The 26,924-nt window shown below is 37.5% G+C and overlaps 1 protein-coding gene across 1 annotated transcript in view; it reads left to right on the plus strand.

The window, feature by feature from the left end:
• Window positions 1-26,924, plus strand: part of LOC128643216 (caM kinase-like vesicle-associated protein) — a 401,315-nt gene that overhangs the window by 140,834 nt on the left and 233,557 nt on the right. Inside the window, exons 2-3 of the mRNA XM_053696201.1 lie at window positions 20,085-20,184; window positions 20,306-20,437. Coding sequence (XP_053552176.1) covers window positions 20,090-20,184; window positions 20,306-20,437 — 227 coding nt within the window. The 5' untranslated portion in view covers window positions 20,085-20,089. The remainder of the gene's footprint in view (window positions 1-20,084; window positions 20,185-20,305; window positions 20,438-26,924) is intronic.

Consider the following 26,924-nt stretch of genomic DNA (forward strand, 5'->3'; position numbering starts at 1 on the left):
ACTCAACATTCCTAATATATAAAAAAATGCAACAAAGCATGCAAAAAAACAATCAAATCAGCCAAAATGTAAAATGAAATATTAATTGCAAAGGATTCTAAGTCAAACCCTTAAAGGTTTTATAAGTGTATAAATTACAAAAAATCTAAGGACAATATAGCTACATTAAAATGCGTGGAGGGTAACATGATTAACAGTGACAGGAAGTCACAGGAAGGCTGAGGTACTAAATCAGTTCTTTTCTTCAGTATACACTAGAGAGGAACCAATGGGAGATACTTTGAAACAAACTTCAAGCCCATGCCATTAACTAGAGGATATCAGAAAAAAAACTGGATAACATTAAGGTAAATAAAACTCCAGGCCCAGATGGAATACACCCAAAGGTTTTACAGGAACTGTTATAGCCAAACATATATATTATAGCACTGTTATAGCCAAACGTCTACTCTTTATGTTTAAAGACTCGTTATCCTCTGGCATAGTACCCAGGACTGGCGTAAAGCTGATGTGGTGCAACTTTTTAAAAAGGGAAAAAGGGCTGAGACAGGAAGCTATAGACCAGTTAGGCTGACAGTGGGGAACATACTTGAAGGGATTATATTGATGAGTATATTTGTGTCAACAAAATGTGAGTTCAAATCAGCACGGTTTTATGAGAAATAGATCATGTCAAACTAATCTAATTAGATTCTACAAGGAAGTAAGTAAAAATATAGATAAAGGGGAATCAGTTGATACGATGGCCTCTAGTTATCAAGCCGTCAACCTCAAATACGCTGGAATTCCGCAGCGTATTTGTGGCGAGGCTGATTCGCCTAAGTTATCAAGCCCTACACACCGGCAAAAGTAGAATATAGTGACGTAAGCTTCGATCCGCCGGACTCAGTCCGACACAGATCGATGCTTACGTAACTCCAGATGTTCCGAACGCAAGTTCGGCACAATCTGACTACTTTTGGTAGTTATCAAACTACTACCAGGTACGCTCTCCACTATTCCGGGCCAGCGTACCTGGATTTCAATCCGCCGCCCTGGAGGCGGCGGATCCCATAGGAATCAATGGGAGTCTGACCATAGCGAAAGCTCATGTTCGCTGCTGCCCGATATCCCATTGATTTCTATGGGAGATGTCGGAATTAAGGTAGGAAAAATCTGATTGGCTGATGCAATCAGCCAATCAGATTGAAGTTCAATCCGATTGGCTGATCCAATGAGCCAATCGGATTGAACTTCAATCTGATTGGCTGATAGCATCAGCCAATCAGATTTTTCCTACCTTAATTCCGATTGGCTGATAGAATCCTATCAGCTAATCGTAATTTGAGGGACGCCATCTTGGATGACGTCACTTAAAGGAACCTTCATTTGTCGGGTAGTCGTCGGTGAAGAAGGATGTTCCGCGCCGGAGGTCTTGAAGATGGAGCCGCTCCTCGTCGGATGGAGATAGAAGATGCCACTTGGATGAAGATGTGTGCCTGTCCAGATGTCTTCTTCTGCCCGGATAGGATGAAGACTTCTGCCGGTCTGGATGTCCTCTTCTGCCCCATCGGATGAAGACTTCGGCCCGGCTGGGTAAAGACGACTCAAGGTAGGGAGATCTTCAGGGGGTTAGTGTTAGGTTTTTTAAGGAGGGTTTGGGTGGGTTAGAGTAGGGGTATGTGGGTGGTGGGTTTTAATGTTGGGGGGGTTGTATTTTTTTTTACAGGCAAAAGAGCTGATTACTTTGGGACATGCCCCGCAAAAAGCCCTTTTAAGGGCTGGTAAAAGAGCTGATTACTTTTTAATGTAGAATAGGGTAGGGACTTTTATTATTTATTTATTTTTTATTTTATTAGGGGGCTTAGATTAGGTGTAATTAGTTTAAAATTATTGTAATATTTTTTTATTTTCTGTAATTTAGTGTTTGTTTGTTTTTGTAATTTAGTTTAGTTTATTTAATTGTAGTTATTGGTAGCTAATATATTTAATTAATTTAATGATAGTGTAGTGTTAGGTTTAATTGTAACTTAGGTTAGGATTTATTTTACAGGTAATTTTGTAATTATTTTAAATAGGTAGCTATTAAATAGTTAATAACCTAGTTAAAATAAATACAAAGTTGCCTGTAAAATAAATATAAATCCTAAAATAGCTATAATGTAATTATTAATTATATTGTAGCTATATTAGGGTTTATTTTATAGGTAAGTATTTAGTTTTAAATAGGAATAATTTAGTTAATAAGAGTACTATTATTTAGATTTATTTAATTAATATTTAAGTTAGGGTTAGTGTTAGACTTAGGTTTAGGGGTTAATAATTTTATTATAGTGGCGGCGGTGTAGGGGGGCAGGATAGGGGTTAATACATTTATTATAGGTGGCGGCGGTATAGGGGGGCAGGATAGGGGTTAATAGGTATTATGTAGGTGGCGGCGGGGTCTGGGAGCAGCGGTTTAGGGGTTAATATATTTATTATAGTTGCGGCGGGGTCTAGGAGCGGCGGTTTAGGGGTTAATATATTTATTATAGTTGGGGCGGGGTCTAGTAGCGGCGGTTTAGGGGTTAACATATTTATTATAGATGCAGCGGGGTCTAGGAGCGGCGGTTTAGGGGTTAATATATTTATTATAGTTGCGGCGGGTCTAGGAGCAGCGGTTTAGGGGTTAATATATTTATTATAGTGGCGGCGGGGTCTAGGAGCGGCGGTTTAGGTGGTAATAACTTTATTTAGTTGCGGGGGGCTCCGGGGGCGCCGGTATAGGGGGTAGAACAGTATAGTATAGTGTGAGTGCTTAGTGACAGGGGTATCAATAAAGCTGTAAAAAAGCCGAAGAGCAGCGAGATTGATGATTGATAACTATCACAGTCCGCTGCTCATCGCCCCGTACTTGGTGCGCGGCTTTTTGACAGATTTATTGATAACTTTGGCGAGCGTATTCAGGTCCGCGGCAGCAATGTGAGGCGAGTTTAGGCGAGCGTATTGGGGCCGGGGAAGGCAGTTACGTACGGAGCTTCATAACTAGACACCGATATACTTGGATTTTGCAAACCCATGAATATATGAATACAATCATTAGGGCTATGAGATCCAAAATACTTTTCTTTGCAAATTATATACTTCCATTTGTCAGATAACCCCAGATTTCATTTTCATTTTGTTATTTAGTTATATACTCAGTTAGTCTGAATTTTAATTCAAAGTTAAAATTAAAACCCACTAATATCTTGGGGTTTGAGAAACATATACATATTCTAACCAGATTTAGTTAACTATTAATATACCTCAGATAATATAGCATTATGTTCTTATTATGATCAAGAAAAATAATGATATTTAGCCTATATTAATTGTGTTAATCCCTTTAATATGTGAATGATAATATTATAACTTTAGTATATATTGTCTTCTTTGTAATATATTACAATTTTATTTAATTTCCTTTTGTAATACCATCAATGCTTTTTGGTTAATATATATTTAGTCATTAATTTATTTTTATTTATATATATGGCATGAGCAATAGTATTTTTGATATGTCTTACTAGGATGTAGTGATGGGTAAATAGTGATTCTACATACATATGCACATTTTTTACTGTTAGAACCTTCAGATAGTTCTCTATCAAACCAATCCTAGTCAGTAGTTATCCCGGCATCAAGTGCGTGATAAAGAAATATTTTTGGGGCAATAGTGCTAGGACCTAGATGACTGAGCACATAATACAGAATACAGGATAATACAGAAAGCTGAATACCAGAAAATGACCGGATTAGCCAAGGCGAACTCGACAAGTCAGGAGTCAGACCAGAAGGGAAACTGGGAAGAAGAATCAATGTCCAAAAACTTAGTCAGATCCAAGGTCAAAACCAAATGGGCAAAAACAGAGTAGAATTGTCTAGGAAGATACGAGTCACAGGCCAAAAATCCAATGAAGCAATATAACACACCAACAAGATAAACTCAATACTAGGGCAATGAGACAGAAAGACGGAAGGTATTTAAAGACAAAAAGGCGGCAAAGGTGACACAAGAAAGACGCAATAAAAATAATGCAACGAGCAAAAACTTGTCCCGAGGCATCAGAGATGTCGCATTGCAGATAATAATGCGAGAAAGACTGCGTGGTTGAAGCAACCGCGTCATAGACACCACGTAATAGCAACCGCATCGTAGCAACCCAGCGTCATAACATAACCAATGTGTCTATAAATTGCGAATTTTTAACATTTTGTACTCCACCATTGTAAGTTGTTATCATGAATCTTCAATAAAGAGTTTTATTTTTAACCTAAGCTGACTTCAACTTTTTGCTATGAATTTACAACACTGTTATAGCCAATTCTCTGCTCTTAATTTTTTGAGACTCATAATCCTCTGGCATAGTACCCAGGATTGGAGTAAAGCTGATGAGGTGCAACTTTTTAAAAAGAGAAACAGGGCTGATCCATAAAGCTATAGACCAGTTAGTCTGACCTCGATAGTGGGGAATATACTTTAAGGGATTATAAGAGATAATATTGATGAGTATATTTGTGTAAACAAAATAAGTTCAAATCAGCATGGTTTTATGAAAAATAGATCTTGTCAAACAAATCTAATTAGATTATTTATGGAAGTAAGTAAAAATATTGATAAAGGGGAATCTGTTGATTTGATATAATTGGATTTTGCAAAGATGTTTGATACAGTGCCACATGAGAGATTAATGTACAAAATATTAAGGGACTGGGAATAGTTGAAAATGTTAGCTCATGGATAAATAACTGGATAAAAGAAAGGTAGCAATAAGTAGTAGTAAATGGATCATACTCATATTAGACAAAGGTAATCAGTGGAGTCCCCCAGGGATCAGTACTGGGTCCTGTTCTTTTTAACATTTTTATTAATGACTTGGAGCAAGGATTAAATAGCAACATATATATTTTTGCAGATGATACAAAGTTTTGTAGGGTCATTAGGTCAGTGCATGATGAACTTGCTTACAAGGTCATTTGCAAAAATTAGAAGAATGGGCAGGTAAATGAAAAATTAAATTTAATAATGAAAAATGTAAGGCATCTCCGCACTGATAGAAGATAATTAGTGCCTGGCTGAAACTCTTGTCTACCCCTCTACTCTCTTTATAGGTTCTCTGAGGAGGAAATATGTCTCAGATCAGTTAGAGAGCCCCTATCAAATAAGGTGTAGAAAAGCACTCTAGAATTCACCTCACTCCTTGCTGGAGGCAAAACATTGATTCGGGAATTATTGGAAAGTGGGTGGGATTAAAAGCTTTGCTCTGTTGGGTGTTTTTGTCTCCTCCTAGTGGACTGGACTCTCACCATAACATAAATAGACAATCCTATTTTTCCCAAAATAAAACAAGGAAATTTAAAAGATTGGAGTTGACCCCATAGTTAATTAGGGTCAGTAATACAAATGCTGATGACTCTAACTAGAGTATTTAATTTGTTATTAGAATGTCCCTTTAACTTAACCCTTTTCTCAAGCAAAAATAGAGTTTTCTGTCTCTTTAATAAAAGTATAATTTCAACCAGAAGCTTTTGACATTCTATAAATACTCTGATATTTAGAATATACCTTATACGCCTTAATACAGTTTAAGAAAATTAAATGTCTCAGTCTAAGTATTAATTCTTGTTATCAAACAGTTCTGGTAGGTACATTGTTTGTTCAATTGAGCATGTTATTAAGTTATAATTACATCTGATCGCCATTTATTTTTCTTAATTGCTTCTATCTCAGTTCTTTGATAGTCTCAGTAGAGAATCTCACAGATTAATGATGCCTTACAAATTAATATAATGTATATTGGCTCATTCTTGTATTATTTTCAATTTATGCACCTCATTATCCCATGGTAATTAATGATAATCCACTTGAATATTATATCTTACACTAGCAGGCGGTTAGTGTTTATCATGATGGGGTGTATGTGTTTTGTATTTACATGGAGATAACTGATGCCATAAGTTGCATCAAGGACAGAAGGCTTTTTATGGACCCTGGTCATTGTAACTAGTGATTTGCAAACAGTAAACACCCACTTAATAATTTGGTAAATCAAATGAGGTGTAGAAAACGATAACTTTGTGTGCTTCTTTCCAATACAACTAATAATCTACAATGGAATTCAGGTCTAGTCCTGTGTTTGAACTCTCAGGAACAATAATATATTAAATGAAAGTCAAAATTAAACGTTCATGATTCAGAGCATGCAATTTTATGAGACCTTTCAAATTACTTCTGTTATCAAATTTAGGCCTTGATCAAAAATCTATTGGGAGCTACGTTTTCGGGTCTTTTATCCAGCTGATTCTTGCACTAGAAAACAGGCTTTCTAATCCTCAAATAAAGCAATATTTCCCTATGGATCCATAAAAAGGTTGGCAATCACAATACGTTTTTGTCTCACTTTCCAACAGCTTTTCGAGACCATTTTTGACTTACCGAATCCGGCACTTCAAGGCACTTCAGAAGTTCTCCGAAGGGTTTTTCAGACATATCACAGCTATTTCCGAACAGTCTATTTCCTTGCACATATGTTAAACACACCGAATTGGCCACAGGAGACATTCTAGAAGTTTGTGAACGTCAATTCATTAAGTAGATGAGGTTGAAGACAGCAGTCCATTGCGTTCAACCTATACAGATTCTACCTGATTTACAATAAAGAAACTGACAAATTAACTTACATTAAGTCAAGTCCAAAATAAACTTTCATGATTCAAATAGGGCATGCAATTTTAAACAACTTTCCAATTTACTATCTAAATTGTTTTGTTCTCATTTCTTTAATTTAAAGGGACTCCTAGGTAGACTCAGGAACTTGTGATTGGTGGCTGCGCATCTATGTCTCATGTTATTGGCTCTCATAATGCCCTCATTAATGCATTGCTGCTGCTTCAACAAAGGATACAAAAATAAAGCAAATTAAATAATAGAATTAAGCTGGACAGTTTAAAATTTGGGGTTTTATGTACCTTTACGTATCCCTCCTACTTCCCTCTCTCTCTTAGTACTTATAGCCCAGTCAAGAGAGAGAGGTTTTGCAGGTGGTGATACCTGGTAAATAGGTCCCTGCCTTGGTTTTTGTCCCACCCTATTTTCGTGGAGTTCTCTGCTTGGGTATAGGTTCTCAAGAGTAAGGTCTTGTGGACTCTCACAACCATTAGAAAAAAAACATAATTTATTCTTACCTGATAAATGCATTTCGTTCTTGGTTGTGAGAGTCCACAAAACCGCCCGGTTGTGTCAGTGACAGCAGTTCTAGTTGCACCTCTATACCCCATTTATCCTTCCTTCTTTCTATCCTTCTCACTTGACTGGGCTATACGTACTACTGGGAGAGAGAGGGAAGTAGGAGGGGTACCTAAAGCTCTGGTGTGGGTGTCTTTGCCTCCTCCTGGTGGCCAGGTGAAGTATTAACAAAGAGTAAGGTTGTGGACTCTCACAACCAAAAAATAAATTAATTTATCAAATAAGAATAAATTATGCTCTTTGGGTTTTGTATCCCAACACTCCTTTGTGAGACACGCTTCTCAAGGTAATTCCATCTGGGGCTTCATAATACTTATGAATACTTAGAGAACCTTTCAAGGCCAGAGAGGTTTAGCTAATCAGCCCCACCTCTATAGTTCCTCTGTTGATGCTTTAAGAAAACAGCCTAAATGGTTACCAATAAGTTATATCAACCAATCACTAGAGAGTTGATCACAATAATTTAGAAAAACACATCTCATCATTTTTAAAAGAAAATCACTATTAAAGTCTATAGTTAGTTTTATAGATAAATCATTTAATACATATTTCTAAAGGATTGTCATCAGCTCCAGTGTATGAAAATAAAATAAAAGAACTCGGACACACTACTTTCAGTTCATCCCCACCACTGACTTCACACCTGTTCCTTGCTCATCCCGTCATCCCTGTAGTCAGTAAACTGCTGTTTGGGTTCTCATCCCCTTTTGTTAATCTGTATTGTTCTAATCCCTTCAACCTTGTAGAGCACTATAGATAAAGAGCTATATAACTGAGCAAATATAAATAAATAAAATCCTCTTTGTGAGCTGCCGAATGCTGAGCCCCAGTTTTTGATGCAAGACTGGAGGTTGCTGATGCAACTGCAACCTTGAATGAAACATCAAAAATAATCAGGTATAATGCTCTAATAAGCATAAATGGAAATAGGTTGCAGAAGCCATGAGCCACCATAAACGAGAGAGACCGATTTCTGCATGCTTTATGAGTGAGCATAATAGCCACCCCAGGCTAGTGATCCCAGAGACAGAGTGTCCCTATGTCCCCCCTTACCTGTCAATGGGGAGTCTCCATTACATGAGATACACAAAGCCATAGTCAGTCCAGGTGTGGACCCAGAGGCTGAGTACTGATTCAGATACACACTCATTCAGCCAATCAGCATTAACAGAAAGCTACTATCAGCCAGTAAGCATTAGTAGTACACAACTGGTGGTATTTGTTTCAGTTTCACCTTAACCCTTTCACGCCCTTTGGACGTTCCATGCCGTTCTAACTGTGCTGGGCTTTAGCGCCATTAGGACGGCATAGAACGACCTAGCCGTTTGGCTGTACTGAAGCCACAAAAGCTTCCTAAATGAGATTGCATGCTGGAGGGCATGCCTAGCATCATAGGCCCTCCCCCATGTCACGATCCCATTATTGAAATCACGCGATCGCATGAACGGTCACGTAAATGACATTTTTACTTATTTGTTTACAACAGAACTTTGTTACGATGTAGACAATTAAGTCCTGGCGGCAAAGAGTTAAAAAGCAACATGTTTTGATGCTGTTCCTTCATATGAATGAAAGAACATGTTTGAGTGGTGAATTTAATTGATAACAATAAGCTAAAATGTGAGCTCATTACTGTGTTATTTAGAATGTTGCTTACCAATGAGTGAGGGGTTAGGCTAAGTATTGAGGGCTGCAATATATAGATGATGAATGCCCCTTACCTTTGTTGAGTGGTTTGCTTAATGTTGCTGGTTTTATGTCTACATATTGTTTGTCAATAGCGAAAATGTTTAGCTTTAAAGGGACATATAACCCAATTTCTTTCATGATTCCGATAGAACATACAATTTTAAACAACTTTCCACTTTACTTCTATTATCAAATTTTCTTTGTTTTCTTGTTATCCTTTGTCGAAAAGCAGGAGGGTAATCTCAGGAGCGTGCATGTGTCTGCAGCACAAGTTGGCAGCAGTTTTGCAAGAATGTTATATATTAGAAAGAACACTAGATGGCAGCAGTTTTGCAAGAATGTTATATATTAGAAAGAACACTAGATGGCAGCAGTTTTGCAAGAATGTTATATATTAGAAAGAACACTAGATGGCAGCAGTTTTGCAAGAATGTTATATATTAGAAAGAACACTAGATGGCAGCAGTTTTGCAAGAATGTTATATATTAGAAAGAACACTAGATGGCAGAACTATTTCCTGTCAGGTAGTTCTCCAGACTTGTGCACGCTACATATCGAGGTAGCTCTTCAACAAAGAATAACATGAAACAAAGCAAAATTTATAATAGCAACATTTCAGTAGTATGCAGGATATCAGAACTGTCTGTGATTAACATAAAACTCAGTCGAATCCACAGTGAAATATTTAATTTTGTCTCTTGTGATGTAAATAGGAAAATTGTGTTATTTTTCCACCCCAGAGAGTAAGGAGTTTCTACTGTAGAATTTAGAACCCTTACCCTACAGAGGGTGAGATTACAAGTGGAGTTCTACTAAGTGTGTTAACTTTGCTAGCATGAAGTTTCAAGAGGATTTCCAATTGTCTTTTCATATATACACTTTCTGAGGAACAAGCTCCTACTGAGCATGTGCACAAGTTCACAGGGTATACGTATACTAATCTGTGATTGGCTGATGGGTGTCATATGATACAGGGGGCCAGCAAATGGGGGGGAAATACATTTGTCAGAAAAAAATCTACTACTTATTTGAAATTTAGAGTAAGGGGCCCATTTATTAAGCAGAGGATGCTTCTTTAGAGCCCCATTTTTCAGGTCCACCTGAAACAGAAGTTAAGAAGCAGCGGTCGTAATGTGGCGGACTGAAATCATCTCAATCTGATCCGATCGGGATGATTGACACCTCCTGCTAGCGACCGATTGGCCATCTGTGAGCAGGGGGCCGCATTGCACAAGCATTTCACCAGAAATGCTTGTGCAATGTTAAATACCGACAGCATATGCTGTCAGCATTTAGCAAGGTCGACCGGACATGATTTGCTACAGCGAATCATGTGGCTCGACTCTTAATAAATCTAACCCTTAGTGTTATTGCATTGTCTTTTTATTATGTGCTTCTTAATTATGCAATTCTACTGCATTGGGTGATCCTTTAATGTTGCCTTTTTATTTATTTATGTATTTATGTATTCATTTATTTATCCATTATCTCACATGACTCCTCTTTCCTTTCTCTCTCCTCTTCTCTTTCATTTTCTCTGTATTTATCTCCCAATCAGCTAGATTACGAGTTTTGAGCGCTATAGGGAAATTAACAAACGCAACAAAAGTGGCGTTATTTAATCCCCTATAGCGCTGCCATTACAAGTTTTTAAAAACCCAGCTTGTGCAGGCGATATGGGGTTTTTAAGCTCCATACCACACCAAAAACAAGCGCTGTTTTGATGTGCTTGTGCACACTTTCCCCATAGACATCAATAGGGAGAGCAGGTCAGATAAAAACACCTGTGATCGCGGAAAGAAAAGCTCTGTAACGCAGCCCCATTGATGTCTATGGGAAAAAATAAACTACTGTTTAAACCTAACATAAACCCTACGTCTAAACACCAGTAATCTGCTGCCCCCGACATTGCCGACGCCTGCTTACAGTTATTAAACCCTAATCTGCCGCTCCCGATATCGCCGCCACCTAAATAAAGGTATTAACCCCTAATCTGCCGCTCCCGATATTGCTGCCACTATACTAAAATTATTATCCCCTATTCCCGCCGCACCCCAACATCGAACACACTATCATAAATATATTAACCCCTATTCTGCCGCCTCCCGACATCGCCACAACTAAATAAAGCTATTAACCCCTAAACCTCTGGCCTCCCACATCACTACCACTAAATAAACCTATTAACTCCTAAACCAGCCCCCCACATCGTAACAACCTAAATTAAAATATTAACCTCTAACCCTAACATAACATAACCCTAACGTAACTCTAACCATAACACCCCCTAACTTTAACATAATTAATATAGAGCTAAATTAAAGTTAGTTATTAACTAAATATTACCTATTTAAAACTAAATAAATACTTACCTGTGAAATAAAACCTAAGATAGCTACAATATAACTAATAGTTATATTGTAGCTAGCTTAAGTTTTATTTTTATTTCACAGGTAAGTTTGTATTTATTTTAACTAGGTAGACTAGTTAGTAAATAGTTATTAACTATTTAATAACTAACTACTTAAAATAAATACAAACTTACCTGTCAAATAAATCCTAAGCTACCTTACACTAAAACCTAACATTACAAAAAAAAAAAAAAAAAAACCAAAATAAAAAAATCCTAATCTAAAATAAACTACCAAGGGCCCTTAAAAGGACCTTTTGGGGGCCCTTAAAAGGGCCTTTTGTAGGGCATTGCCCTAAGTTAAATAGCTCTTTTGCTACAAAAAAAACAAACACCCCCTAATAGTATACAAACCCCACCCCCAAACTACCAAGGGCCCTTAAAAGGGCCTTTTGTAGGACATTGCTACAAAAAACCCCAAACACCCCCTAACAGTATATACACACCCCCACCCCCCAAACTACCAAGGGCCCTAAAAAGGGCCTTTTGTAGGGCATTGCCCTAAGTTAAACAGCTCTTTTGCTACAAAAACAAACAAACACCCCCTAATAGTATACAAACCCCCACCCCCAAACTACCAAGGGCCCTTAAAATGGCCTTTTGTAGGACATTGCCCTAAAGGTAATAGCTCTTTTCATACAAAAGAAAAACAAACACCCCTAAAAAAAACATTACACAAAATAATAAACAAATTATCAAGAATAATAAAAATTATTCCTATTCTAATACCCATTAAAAAAAACACCCCAAAATAAAAAACCTAATCTAGAATAAACTACCAATGGCCCTTAAAAGGGCCTTTTGTAGGGCATTGCCCTAAAGAAATCAGCTCTGTTTATGAAAGAAAAATTACAAAGACCCACTAACTAACAGAATGAGAGCTGATTAAATCCTATTGGCTGATTTGAACAGCCAATATGATTTAAGCAGCTCTCATTCTATTGGCTGATTCATCATCCAATAGAATTAGAGCTGTTTAAATCATATTGGCTGATTTGTACAGCCAATAGGATTTTAGCAGCTCTAATTCCTATTGGCTGATTCAAAATTTTCAGTCAATAGGAATGCAAGGGACGCCATCTTGGATTGCCTACCTTGCATTGAAGATTCAGTGTACGACGGCGACCATAAGAAGAGTATGCTCCGCGCCGGATGTCTTCTGGATGGACCCGCTCCGTGCCGCCGAGATCAAGACAGAAGATGCCGTCTGGATGAATATTGAAGAGGCCGTCTGGATGAAGACTTCACCGCCGGGATGAAGATCGTTCAAGCGGGACTTCAAAAACTGTAAGTGGATCGTCTTGGGGTTAGTGTTAGGTTTTTTTTAAGGTTTTTTTTTGGGTGGGTTTTATTTTTAGATTAGGGTTTGGGCAGTAAAAGAGCTAAAATGCCCTTTTAAGGGCAATGCCCATCCAAATGCCCTTTTCAGGGCAATGGGTAGCTTAGGTTTTTTTAGATAGTTGTTTTTATTTTGTGGGTTTGGGGGTGTGGGGTTTTGTAATGTTAGTGGGTCTTTGTAATTTTATTTTTATAAACAGGGCTGATTTCTTTAGGGCAATGCCCTACAAAAGGCACTTTTAAGGGCCATTGGTAGTTTATTCTAGATTAGGTTTTTTATTTTGGGGTGTTTTTTTAATGGGTATTAGAATAGGAATCATTTTTATTATTTTTGATTATTTGTTTGTTATTTTGTGTAATGTATTTTTTTAGGGGGTGTTTGTTTTTTGTAGCCAAAGAGCTGTTTAACTTAGGGCAACACACTACAAAAGGCCTTTTAAGGGCCCTTGGTAGTTTGGGGGTTGGGGGTTTGCATACTGTTAGGGGGTGTTTGTTTTTTTGTAGCAAAGAGCTGTTTAACTTAGGGCAATGCCTTACAAAAGGCCCTTTTAAGGGCCCTTGGTAGTTTATTTTAGATTAAGCTTTTTTATTTTGGGGTGTTGTTGTTTTTTTTTAAAAAAAAGGGTATTAGAATAGGAATAATTTTTTGGGGGATAATTTCGTTTGTTTTTGTAATGGTATTTTTTTGTAATTTTAGGTTTTAGTGTAAGGCAGATTAGGTTTTATTTGACAGGTAAGTTTATATTTATTTTAACTAGGTAGTTAGTAAATAGTTAATAACTATTTAATAACTATTGTACCTAGCTAAAATAAATACAAACTTACCTGTGAAATACAAATAAAACCTAAGCTAGCTACAATGTAACTATTAGTTATATTGTAGCTAGCTTAGGTTTTATTTTACAGGTAAGTATGTATTTAGTTTTAAATAGGTAATATTTAGTTAATAATTGTAAATTTAATTTAGCTCTATTTTAATTATGTTAAAGTAAGGGGGTGTTAGGGTTACGGTAGTGTTACGTTAGGGTTAGGGTTAGGTTTAGGGGATAGTATAGTTTAATTTAGGTTGTTGCAATGTCGGGGTCTGGCAGTTTAGGGGTTAATAGGTTTATTTAGTTAATAATTGTAAGTTTAATTTAGCTCTATTTTAATTATGTTAAAGTTAGGGGGTGTTAGGGTTAGGGTTATGTTAAGGTTGGGGTTACGTTAGGGTTAGGTTTAGGGGTTAATATAGTTTAATTTAGGTTGTTGCGATGTGAGGGGCTGGTGGTTTAGGGGGTAATAGGTTTATTTAGTTAATAATTGTAAGTTTAATTTAGCTTTATTTTAATTATGTTAAATTTAGGGTGTGTTAGGTTTAGGGTTAGGTTTAGGGGTTACTAATTTAAATTAGTTTATTGCGATGTGGGGGGCTTTCGATTGAGGGGTTAATAGATTAATTTATTATATTTCATTGTGGGGGCTTTTGGTTTAGGTGTTAATAGGTTTATTATAGCGGTGGCGGTGTAGGGCTTATTAACTTTAGTATAGTGGGTGCGATGTGGGCGGACAGCAGATTAGGGGTTAATAATATTTAAATAGTGTTTTCGATGTGGGAAGGCGGCGGATTAGGGGTTATTGTGATCCAAAAAAAAAGAGATAGATAGGGGGCGCCCTAAGTGTAAAAGAGGGAATGTAACCAAATAAATCTATATTGATATGTCTATATATTAAATACCTGTGTTATAATTATAGTGCTAACAAATCTAAGTATACTAGTGGGATATCAATAATATATAATGTGTGTACCAATATCAATGCGAATAAAGAGTGGTAAATAATAATAAATGTGCAATATTATGCATAAAAAATAAGTGACAATATAATACAAAATGAAACAATGTTATACAATCATACAAACACAATGGTAATAAAGTGAAAAGTCTCTATTGGGATGGGAGGCAGCTATCTGTGATGATCCAGGCCAGGATCCAGGAGCGGCAATCTATGAGAAGAAAAAACAGAAGCGCCACATGGCCCAATATTGTTTGTTCAGAGATGAATAAATCTTAAGGTGATGAGTAAACTCACATTTAGTAGAGCACCTCAATTAGTGCTAGATATACGGTCTGGGATCTATAGGGTCACCCAGAAGACCAACCTCCTGCACAGGAACTGATGTCTATATAGGCGAGAGGAAGACACAGGTGCCAATATGGCCTAGTATTGCTGATGCAAAGGTTTCAATACAAGCAAAGAGAGGAATAATACTCACAAAGTGTGGAGCACCTCTTGTGGTGCTATAGAGGCATGAAGGGGTCAATTCAGTCACCCAACAGACTTCTAGCCAGAGATACAAATGGATCCAAAGGTGCAAAGGATCCCACAGCTGGTCCAGATAAGCGAATATTCCTCCAGAGAGGGATAAAAGATATATGTCCCAAAGAAAAATGCAGCAAGTGTTCAAAATATTAAAAGTTGATTTTAATAAAAATTATAAAATAATAACAGGCAACGCGTTTCTCAGCAGATAGCTGTTTCATCAGGCTTCATAAAATGTTTACTGAACACTTGCTAGATATACCCTAAACCTAAACTGGTTGATATTAAACAGGTGATGGTGGGAGGGATCCACTTAATCAGTAATCTGGTCTTAACCAATCGGTTGTTACCATATAGGTCCCACATTAAAAACATCAACGTAAACATAGACAGTTTATAATATAATATACACTACATAAAACAGATTTCATATATTCCTAATTGTCCTACAGTTTGTTTGATCAAACATATTTGGAAGTACTTCAAGACAACTTTTAGAAATTATTAAACCTTATTTTTGAGAGTGATAATAATGAGGCACAAACTAAAGTATAAACCTTAAATCAACTTATAACCAGTGGGGGAGGCAGTGATTAGTAGTAATTTTAATGTATATATTTTTTTCTTATTAGTGTCACGTTTAATATTGATCTAAGCTTATGATAGTCATACCTTGTTATGATTGGGATGTTGTCAAATTAGTTTCAGATAATATGCATGATGAGAGCGGACAGAGCGCAGCAACTCCAATACTACTGAATGTTAAGTTATTTTAAAGACATAAATAATTGTCTCAGTCAGCTGTTAAGTGGTAGTTTCTAGTTTAGTTGTAATTTGAATACGCCGCTGACTAAGTCGGCGTCTACAGGCGCTTAATGCGCATGACGAGCCAAAGTCGGATATGGCCCAATCACTGCGTGCGCTCGATCATAGGCGTTAACAGTAACCACATACCTCCTCTGTGCTGAGTGCGCATGCCCGGCCCCAATGCGCTAAATGCGCATACCCGGCTACAGTGAGTGTGTCCAATGAGGATCATATGATAACGATCCTAATACAAATATGTGGCACTGGCTGATAGGTGTATGATGATAAGGGGCGTGAGGTATATTATAACCACGGTGCATCTTTTTAAATAAATAAAAACATCATTGTACTCGTGAGGGGTCGAAATGTGGGGATTGACTAGAGTGACCACTAGAAATATCTAGTGTAAAGAGAACTTGTGTTGCGCCAATGAAGGGCCAATAAAGAGAGAACGTTCTCTAGGCGAACACTAAATTTATTTGATAGAAAAATAAGCATTACTGTCATATAGATTACAACGTTGAGGCATAGATCTACAGTGAATACTACAGCTACAGTAGTTGCTGACACTAATAGACGATATATCAGATAAAAAACAGTGTCTATGACTGGTGAGCACTCCCATAGGATAGTCAGTGTGGTTTCAAGAGGGCCACTCATGTCCCGGATATATCTAGAGACATAAAATATTTGGATCCGGTAAAGTACATAGGGTAATATATTGTTTTTCAATATACATACCAATGATAACTAAAACGTGTGTAATGTGCATAATAGTCATATAGAACTACCATTAGATCTAATCCCAAATATATATTTATTGAGTACATCTAAATGGAAACGTGCAATATACCACTTCAAGATAAGAAATATTAAGAGATATCCATAAATGGTCAAAACTGTATATCAGAAATTCAAGTGACAGACGTGATAGCAATCTCTATATCATCAAATCCAATCAAAATAGTACACTAATCTATAATAGGTTGAATAATATTGCCTCTAATATCTAATTGTGATAGATTGCTATAATTGTTCAATCTATGAACAACTTATGTGAGATTGGGGAGTATCTCTCCTAATCTATAAAGGACATCTCTAGTGTGACATAATCTTCACAACACAGGCCACACATCAAAGGCCACTATACTAACTAGATAATGGTATTATTCTATCAGACGAGTGATCAGAGTAAAACCCAATGACGATCTCTCAAGAGATTATCTAGTAAGACTAGGTGTCCACAAAATATGTGGACACATGATGATAAGTGGCTAGTTATATAAATCAAACAGGGCCTATAGCATCAAATATCTGGTGGATTCATAGGATTTGTGGATTTATTACGTCCACAAATGTGTGCACCTATAATATATGCACACGCACCTACCTGCATAACCATATATGCGCAAGATGGTTAGAGATGTATATATGGTCGGAGGACAAATATGTCAATTTCAAAGAGTGTAGCCAGTTCTTATATCTAGAAAGATGGACTTTTATTCATAAATCAAATGCTGCCAAATCCACACATTCATTGAGGCCTTCAGGGGCCAATGTGTGTAATTTGTGGATCCAGTAAGTTTCTCTACGTCGTAGAGTGAGCATAGCATTATGGCTGTTTCTGGAAATTTGTTCTATAGGGAGTATGGAAAGTGTTTTAGCACTACCTTTGTGTGCATAAGCACAATGCCTGGAGAGGCTATGTTTCAAAAATTTCCTTTTGATGTTGTAAGTGTGTTCGCCCCATCGTTTTTTGATGGTGCGTCCGGTACGTCCTACGTATTGGACCCCACACATACAACTGACCAGATAGACAACGTAGGTGGACTCACATGACATCCTCTTTGTGATTTTGAATTGTTCTCCTGTTTGATTGGAAGAAAAAGTGTTTGTTCCACTTCGCACGACTTTACACATGTTACACCTCGATTTAAGGCATTTGAATATTCCATGTCTTGGTAAAAAATTGCCCAAAAAGGTCCTATTGGTTCCTATGTTGTGGTTGTGAACGCCCACCTTATCCCTCACCACTTTGCTGGGGGCTAGTTTATTCTTGAGTGTGGGAGCCCTTCTAAATACTACCCTCGGTTTTCTGGAAATATATTCCTTAAGATATGGGTCGTTACAAATAATGGGCCAATGTTTGTGGATTATTTGCTTGATTTGTCTAAATTGGTTACTATACCCGGTAATGAATAATGGTGTTTCTAGCATCTCTTTAGACTGTTGTGTGGTGACAGATTTTTTGTTATTTGTCTTTTGGTTTCCTGCTAAATATTTGTCTCTATCATCTTCTAAAGCTCTAAGATAGCCCTTAAGTATCAGATCCAAGGGATAACCCTTCTCTAGGAACCTATCCTTTAATACTTGGGATTGTATTATATAGCTTTCAATTGTACTGCAGTTCCGCCTGATGCGTCGGAACTGTCCGTATGGTACATTCTTTTTCCAACTATGGTAATGGTTGCTATTATAATTCAGAAAGCTGTTACAATCTACCTTTTTAAAAAAGGTTTCAGATATAATGGTTCCAGCTTCTGAGAAAGATAGTAAGAGGTCAGATTAGGGGTTAATAACTTTAGTATAGTGGTGACGATGTCGGGGGCGGCGGAATAGAGGTTAATAATTTTTATTAGTGGCGGCGATATCGGGAGCGGCAGATTAGGGGTTAATAAGTTTAATTTAGTGTTTGTGATGCGGGAGGGCCTCAGTTTAGGGGTTAATATGTAGTTTATGGGTGTTAGTGTACTTTTTAAATCATTAGTTATGAGTTTTATGTTACAGCTTTGTAGCATAAAACTCATAACTATTGACTTTAGATGGCGGTACGGATCTTGTGGTTTTAGGCTGTAACGCTCGCTTTTTAGCCTCACCGCAAAACTCATAATACTGGCGCTATGGAAATCCCATGAAAAAACACAATTTTTACGTGTGTGGTACTGACGTTGCGTTACAGGCTAAAAGGCTTGCGGTACAGCTATACTGACAAGAATTGCTGTGGTGCTGTTTTAACACTGAAAATACAATTGTTTCATCTTTAAAAGCCGAACGCATAAACTTGTAATCTAGCTGAATATTTATTTTCTGTCTCTCCTTGTTTTGTTAGTTTCTAACCTTTTTTTCCCTCTAACATTTTATTCCTACCTACATATTCCCCTCCACACCCCCTTTTTATTTGTCTTCCCCACTTATTATTCTTTAAAACCCCCTTTTTCATACAATATCATATTCTATTTAAACTGACTGTAAACTTTCTTTAATTGCTGCACAGTATATACAAATAGTCTGCAAAACAGGGGCACTTTTATTCATTATATATTTCTAAGATGCAGTAAAATATTTACCATTTTGTGAAGGTAAACATACCGCCGTTCCTTTGCCCACATCTCATCCTTCATCTAGCTGAGCAATGACAAATCTGGCTTCATCCAATCGTTGTGTGCCCCATATGGCGTCCAGCTTGTGGGACACGCAATGATAGGATGAAGCCGGATTCGTCATCACTCAGCTAGATGAAGGATGAGATGCGGGCGGAGGAACGGAGGTATGTTTACCTACACAAAACGCTTAAAGGGACAGTCTACACCAGAATTTTTATTGTTTTAAAAGATAGATAATCCCTTTATTACCCATTTCCCAGTTTTGCATAATCAACACAGTTATAATAATATACTTTTAACCTCTGTGATTATCTTGTATCTAAGCCTCTGCAAACTGCCCCTTTTTTCAGTTCTTTTGACAGACTTGCAGTCTAGCCAATTAGTGCCTACTCCCAGATAACTTCACGTGCACGAGCACAGTGTTATCTATATGAAATACGTGAACTAACATCCTCTAGTGGTGAAAAACTGTTAAAATGCAATCTGAAAGAGGTGGGCTTCAAGGTCTAAGAAATTAGCATATGAACCTCCTAGGTTAAGCTTTCAACTAAGAATACCAAGAGAACAAAGCAAAATTGGTGATAAAAGTAAATTGGAAAATTGTTAAAAATTACATGCTCTATCTGAATCATGAAAGTTTATTTTGGCCTAGACTGTCCCTTTAATATTTTATCAATAAAGTTTTTTAGAAAAATGTAATGAATGAAAGTGCCCCTATTTTGGATACTATTTGTATACACTGTGCAGCAATTAAAGAAAGTTTACAATCACTTTAATTCTATGCTCTTGTTAATATCCTTTGTCATGTTAACTATTCCTTCCTTCAACTTATATTCCTACCTAGTTTAATTCTGCTTCATTTCTTCCTTTTTATATTTCTACCCACGTTGCACTTCTTTCTCTTTGCAGTGGCCATGCCTTTTGGTTGTATCAGCTCTCGCAATGAGAAAACTTACAACTGTTTCTCCGACATCACAGATAAATATGAGATTGGTCAGCTGTTATGTGCGTGAGTATCACTGTCCCACGTTCAAGCCTTTACATTTTTTCTTGTTTACCTCTTACTGTTAGTTTTTTCCTAAATGTCGATGTCTATCCATTGTTCTTGGCATTTTTTGTTTGTCTGTCAGGAAGGAGTTCTGTGAGATCTGTCTCGCCAGAGAGATGCAGACGGACCGTTTCTTTGTGTGCAAAAAGTTCCTGAAAAAGGATGGCAGGAAAGTGAGGAGAGCAGCAAAAAACGAAATTACGATTCTTAAAATGTGAGTTGAGGATGGGTGTTGGAATGATTTAGTAAATAAATATACAGGGGGAGAGGGGATACAATCCATACAAAAAAATTATCAGAGGGAACATGAAGTAATATATTATATTTTGAGAGGAAAAATGGTGCTATTATTCAGGATGGAGGGAAGGAGCATTGTGATACCAGTGATATCAGGAAGGAGGAGAAGTGTGTTGTCATTAAGACCAGGTAGAGGAGTAGTGTGTTATCATTAAGAACAGGAAGGAGGAGTAGTGTGTTATCATTAAGAACAGGAAGGAGTAGTAGTGTGTTATCATTAGGAACAGGAAGGAGGAGTAGTGTGTTATCATTAAAAACAAGAAGGAGGAGTAGTGTGTTATCATTAAAAACAAGAAGGAGGAGCAGTGTGTTATCATTAAGAACAAGAAGGAGGAGCAGTGTGTTATACTTAAGAACAAGAAGGAGGAGCAGTGTGTTATTATTAAGAACAGGAAGGAGGAGTAGTGTGTTATCATTATTAACATGAAGGAGGAGTAGTGTGTTATCATTAAGAACAGGAAGGAGGAGCAATGTGTTATCATTAAAAACAAGAAGGAGGAGCAGTGTGTTATCATTAAGAACAAGAAGGAGGAGTAGTGTGTTATTATTAAGAACAAGAAGGAGGAGTAGTGTCTTATCATTAAGAACAGGAAGGAGGAGTAGTGTGTTATCATTATTAACATGAAGGAGGAGTAGTGTGTTATCATTAAGAACAGGAAGGAGGAGCAATGTGTTATCATTAAGAACAAGAAGGAGGGGCGGTGTGCCATAATTAAGAACAGGAAGGAGGAGTAGTGTGTTATAATTAAGAACAGGAAGGAGGAGTAGTGTGTTATTATTAAGAACAGGAAGGAAGAGCAGTGTGTTATTATTAAGAACACGAAGGAGGAGCAGTGTGTTGCCATTAAGACCGGGTAGAGGAGCAGTATGTTATCATTAAGACAAGGTAGAGGAGCAGTGTGTTATCATTAAGAACAGGAAGGAGGAGCAGTGTGTTATCATTAAGACTAGGTAGAGGAGCAGTGTGTTATCATTAAGAACAGGAAGGAGGAGCAGTGTGTTATCAATAAGACCGGGTAGAGGAGCACTGTGTTATCATTAAGACGGGGTAGAGGAGAAGTGTGTTATCACAAAGAACAGGAAGGAGGAGCAGTGTGTTATCATTAAGACTGGGTAGAGGAGCAGTGTGTTATCATTAAGACTGGGTATAGGAGTAGTGTGTTATCATTAAGACCGGGTAGAGGAGCAGTGTGTTATCATTAAGAACAGGAAGGAGGAGCAGTGTGTTGCCATTAAGACCAGGTTATCATGAAGAACAGGAAGGAGGAGTAGTGTGTTATCATTAAGACTGGGTAGAGGAGTAGTGTGTTATCATGAAGAACAAGAAGGAGGAGTAGTGTGTTATCATTAAGACTGGGTAGAGGAGTAGTGTGTTAGCATTAAGACTGGGTAGAGGAGTAGTGTGTTATTATGAAGAACATGAAGGAGGAGTAGTGTGTTATCATTAAGACTGGGTAGAAGAGTAGTGTGTTATCATTAAGACGGGGTATAGGAGTAGTGTCTTATCATTAAGACCGGGTAGAGAAGCAGTGTGTTATCATTAAGAACAGGAAGGAGGAGCAGTGTGTTGCCATTAAGACGGGGTTATCATGAAGAACAGGAAGGAGGAGTAGTGTGTTATCATTACGAACAAGAAAGAGGGTCAGTATGCTATCATTAAGAACAGGAAGGAGGAGAAGTGTGTTATGATTAAGATCAGGAAGGAGGAGTAGTATGTTATTATTAAGAACAGGAAGGAGGAGCAGTGTGTTGCCATTAAGACCGGGTAGAGGAGCAGTGTGTTATCATTAAGACCAGGTAGAGGAACAGTGTGTTATCATTAAGAACAGGGAGGAGCAGTGTGTTATCATTAAGAACAGGGAGGAGCAGTGTGTTATCATTAAGACTGGGTAGAGGAGCAGTGTGTTATCATTAAGAACAAGAAGGAGGGGCAGTGTGCTAGCATTAAGAACAGGAAGGAGGAGTAGTGTGTTATGATTAAGATCAGGAAGGAGCAGTGTGTTATCATTAAGAACAGGAACAGGAAGGAGGAGCAGTGTGTTATCATTACGAACAAGAAAGAGGGGCAGTATGCTATCATTAAGAACAGGAAGGAGGAGAAGTGTGTTATGATTAAGATCAGGAAGGAGGAGTATTATGTTATTATTAAGAACAGGAAGGAGGAGCAGTGTGTTATCATTAAGAATAGGAAGGAGGAGCAGTGTATTGCCATTAAGACCGGGTAGAGGAGCAGTGTGTTATCATTAAGATCAGGAAGGAGGAGTAGTGTGTTATTATTAAGAACAGGAAGGAGGAGCAGTGTGTTATCATTAAGAATAGGAAGGAGGAGCAGTGTATTGCCATTAAGACCGGGTAGAAGAGTAGTGTGTTATCATTAAAGGGACATTAAACACTTGACTGCAAAAAATCATGTAAACTAACTTCTACTGAATAATAATAAAAAACCGAGTACAGCTCTTTATGCTGTAGCTTCAGCTTACACAAAACATTTCAAGAAAATTGTTTCTTATAGTATACATATCCAGGGCTTGATGCAGCTATGTATGCCGCCATATTTTACCAGCACAGGAGCAGGGTCGACTCCAAGGGGGGGCATTGGGGGGCAATGCCCAACCAAATGGAATGCTGTGCCCCCTCAAAAAATATTGATATGATTATACGCTTTAAAAATAATAAATAAAATAATGAATTGTTATGTAATGATGCATAGCTAAATCTAATCTACAACATTACCAGTACCTGAAAGCCTAGTATCCTCACTGCTATTGCAAACAAAGGGGTTAATTGCATGGGGGGGGGGTTGGGATGCATGGCTGTTTAGGGGACATGATTAAGATTTGAGAATGAGTTTAAGGGTTTTGGATTATGGTGATTAAGGGGTGAATTGTTTTTAAGGAGCTATTGTACTGGGGGGTCTGAATTTTAAAGGCTCTGTTTTAGTGCACTGCATAGGATTTAGACTTCATTCTTTTACCTAGTGATTAAGCACATATTCTCCAAATGTTAATAGTGGGGGATAAGCCAGCACAGCAGCAGCACTCAATATTATGCAGACAGAGCTTGTGCTGCAGTTTAGTTACTGAAATAAAACATTTTATTATTATGCTTTTCTATGTAAAAAAAAGCTTACTTTTCAAACATTACCACTCTGACATTCCTAAGTGTGCACTGTAAATGCACGGCACTTGGCAGGGTTATAAATGTAAATCTGACAAGCTCCGGTCTGGAGAGGGGCCGAGGGGGGAGAGAGAGCAGAGAGACTCCAGTCCCTAGGAGAAAAGACTGAATAACTCATGCTGTAAATACTTTTTCCTGGAGATTTGTTCAATACAATTTTTAGTTTTATTTTCATACATCTACATTACAAATATACATATATTACTGTATATTTGTAATGTAGATGTATGAAAATAAAATATTGTATTGAACAAATCTCCAGGAAAAAGTATTTGCCTCATGAGTTATTCAGTCTTTTCTCCCACGGACTGGAGTCTCTCTGCTCTCTCTCTCCCCTCGGCCCCTCCCTCTCCAGACTGGAGACTGTAGCTTGTCAGATTTACATTTATAACCCTGCCGAGTGCCGTGCATTTACAGTGCACACTTATGCCTAGATTTAGAGTTCTACGGCCAAAGGGGTGCATTAGCTACGCGTGCTTTTTTTCTCCCGCACCTTTTAAATACCGCTGGTATTTAGAGTTCACAGAAGGGCTGGGTTTTCAGTGCGTTAGGCTCCAAAAAGGGAGCGTAGAGCATAATTTAACGCCACTGCAACTCTATATACCAGCGGTGCTTACGGACGCGGCCAGCTTCAAAAACGTGCTCGTGCACGATACCCCCATAGAAAACAATGGGGCAGTTTGAGCTGAAAAAAAACCTAACACCTGCAAAAAAGCAGCGTTCAGCTCCTAACGCAGCCCCATTGTTTTCTATGGGGAAACACTTCCTATGTCTGCACCTAACACCCTAACATGTACCCCGAGTCTAAACACCCCTAACTTATTAACCTCTAATCTGCCGCCCCCGCTATCGCTGACACCTGCATATTTTTTTTAACCCCTAATCTGCCGCTCCGTATACCGCCGCTACCTACATTATACCTATGTACCCCTAATCTGCTGCCCCTAACACCGCCGACCCCTATATTATATTTATTAACCCCTAATCTGCCCCCCACAACGTCGCCGCCAGCTACCTACAATAATTAACCCCTAATCTGCCGATCGGAGCTCACCGCTACTATAATAAATGTATTAACCCCTAAAGCTAAGTCTAACCCTAACACTAACACCCCCCTAAGTTAAATATAATTTAAATCTAACGAAATAAATTAACTCTTATTAAATAAATTATTCCTATTTAAATCTAAATACCTGTAAAATAAACCCTAATATAGCTACAATATAAATTATAATTATATTGTAGCTATTTTAGGATTAATATTTATTTTACAGGCAACTTTGTATTTATTTTAACCAGGTACAATAGCTATTAAATAGTTAAGAACTATTTAATAGCTACCTAGTTAAAATAATTACAAATTACCTGTAAAATAAATCCTAACCTAAGTTACAATTAAACCTAACACTACACTATCAATAAATTAATTAAATAAAATACCTACAATTATCTACAATTAAACCTAACACTACACTATCAATAAATAAATTAAATAAAATTCCTACAAATAAATACAATTAAATAAACTAACTAAAGTACAAAAAATAAAAAAGAACTAAGTTACAAAAAATAAAAAAATATGTACAAACATAAGAAAAATATTGCAACAATTTTAAACTAATTACACCTACTCTAAGCCCCCTAATAAAATAACAAAGACCCCCAAAATAAATAAATGCCCTACCCTATTCTAAATTACAAAAGTTCAAAGCTCTTTTACCTTACCAGCCCTTAAAAGGGCCCTTTGCGGGGCATGCCCCAAAGAATTCAGCTCTTTTGCCTGTAAAAAAAAACATACAATACCCCCCCCCCCAACATTACAACCCACCACCCACATACCCCTAATCTACCCCAAACCCTCCTTAAATAAACCTAACACTAAGCCCCTGAAGATCTGCCTACCTTGTCTTCACCATGCCAGGTATCACCGATCGTTCCAGGCTCCAAAATCTTCATCCAAGCCCAAGCGGGGGCTGGCGATCCATAATCCGGCGGCTGAAGAGGTCCAGAAGAGGCTCCGAAGTCTTCATCCTATCCGGGAAGAAGATTCTGATTGAACGGATTGAACTTGATTCTGATTGGCTGATTCCATCAGCCAATCAGAATTTTCCTACCTTAATTCCGATTGGCTGATAGAATCCTATCAGCCAATCGGAATTCGAGGGACGCCATCTTGGATGACGTCCCTTAAAGGAACCGTCATTCGTCGGGAAGTCGTCGGAAGAAGAAGATGGGTTCGCGGTGGAGGTCTTCAAGATGGAGCCGGTCGTCATCGGATGAAGATAGAAGATGCCGCTTGGATCAAGATGGTTGCCGGTCCGGATCGCCTCTTCTTCCCGAATAGGATGAAGACTTCGGAGCCTCTTCTGGACCTCTTCAGCCGCCGGATTATGGATCGCCAGCCCCCGCTTGGGCTTGGATGAAGATTTTGGAGCCTGGAACGATCGGTGATACCTGGCATGGTGAAGACAAGGTAGGAAGATCTTCAGGGGCTTAGTGTTAGGTTTATTTAAGGGGGGTTTGGGTTAGATTAGGGGTATGTGGGTGGTGGGTTGTAATGTTGGGGGGGGGGTATTGTATGTTTTTTTTTACAGGCAAAAGAGCTGAATTCTTTGGGGCATGCCCCGCAAAGGGCCCTTTTAAGGGCTGGTAAGGTAAAAGAGCTTTGAACTTTTGTAATTTAGAATAGGGTATGGCATTTATTTATTTTGGGGGTCTTTGTTATTTTATTAGGGGGCTTAGAGTAGGTGTAATTAGTTTAAAATTGTTGTAATATTTTTCTTATGTTTGTAAATATTTTTTTATTTTTTGTAACTTAGTTCTTTTTTATTTTTTGTACTTTAGTTAGTTTATTTAATTGTATTTATTTGTAGGAATTTTATTTAATTTATTTATTGATAGTGTAGTGTTAGGTTTAATTGTAGATAATTGTAGGTATTTTATTTAATTAATTTATTGATAGTGTAGTGTTAGGTTTAATTGTAACTTAGGTTAGGATTTATTTTACAGGTAATTTTGTAATTATTTTAACTAGGTAACTATTAAATAGTTATTAACTATTTAATAGCTATTGTACCTGGTTAAAATAAATACAAAGTTACCTGTAAAATAAATATTAACCCTAAAATAGCTACAATATAATTATAATTTATATTGTAGCTATATTAGGGTTTATTTTACAGGTAAGTATTTAGCTTTAAATAGGAATAATTTATTTAATAATAGTT

This window comes from Bombina bombina, chromosome 12, assembly GCF_027579735.1.
Source record: "Bombina bombina isolate aBomBom1 chromosome 12, aBomBom1.pri, whole genome shotgun sequence".
In the NCBI taxonomy this organism is placed as follows: domain Eukaryota; kingdom Metazoa; phylum Chordata; class Amphibia; order Anura; family Bombinatoridae; genus Bombina; species Bombina bombina.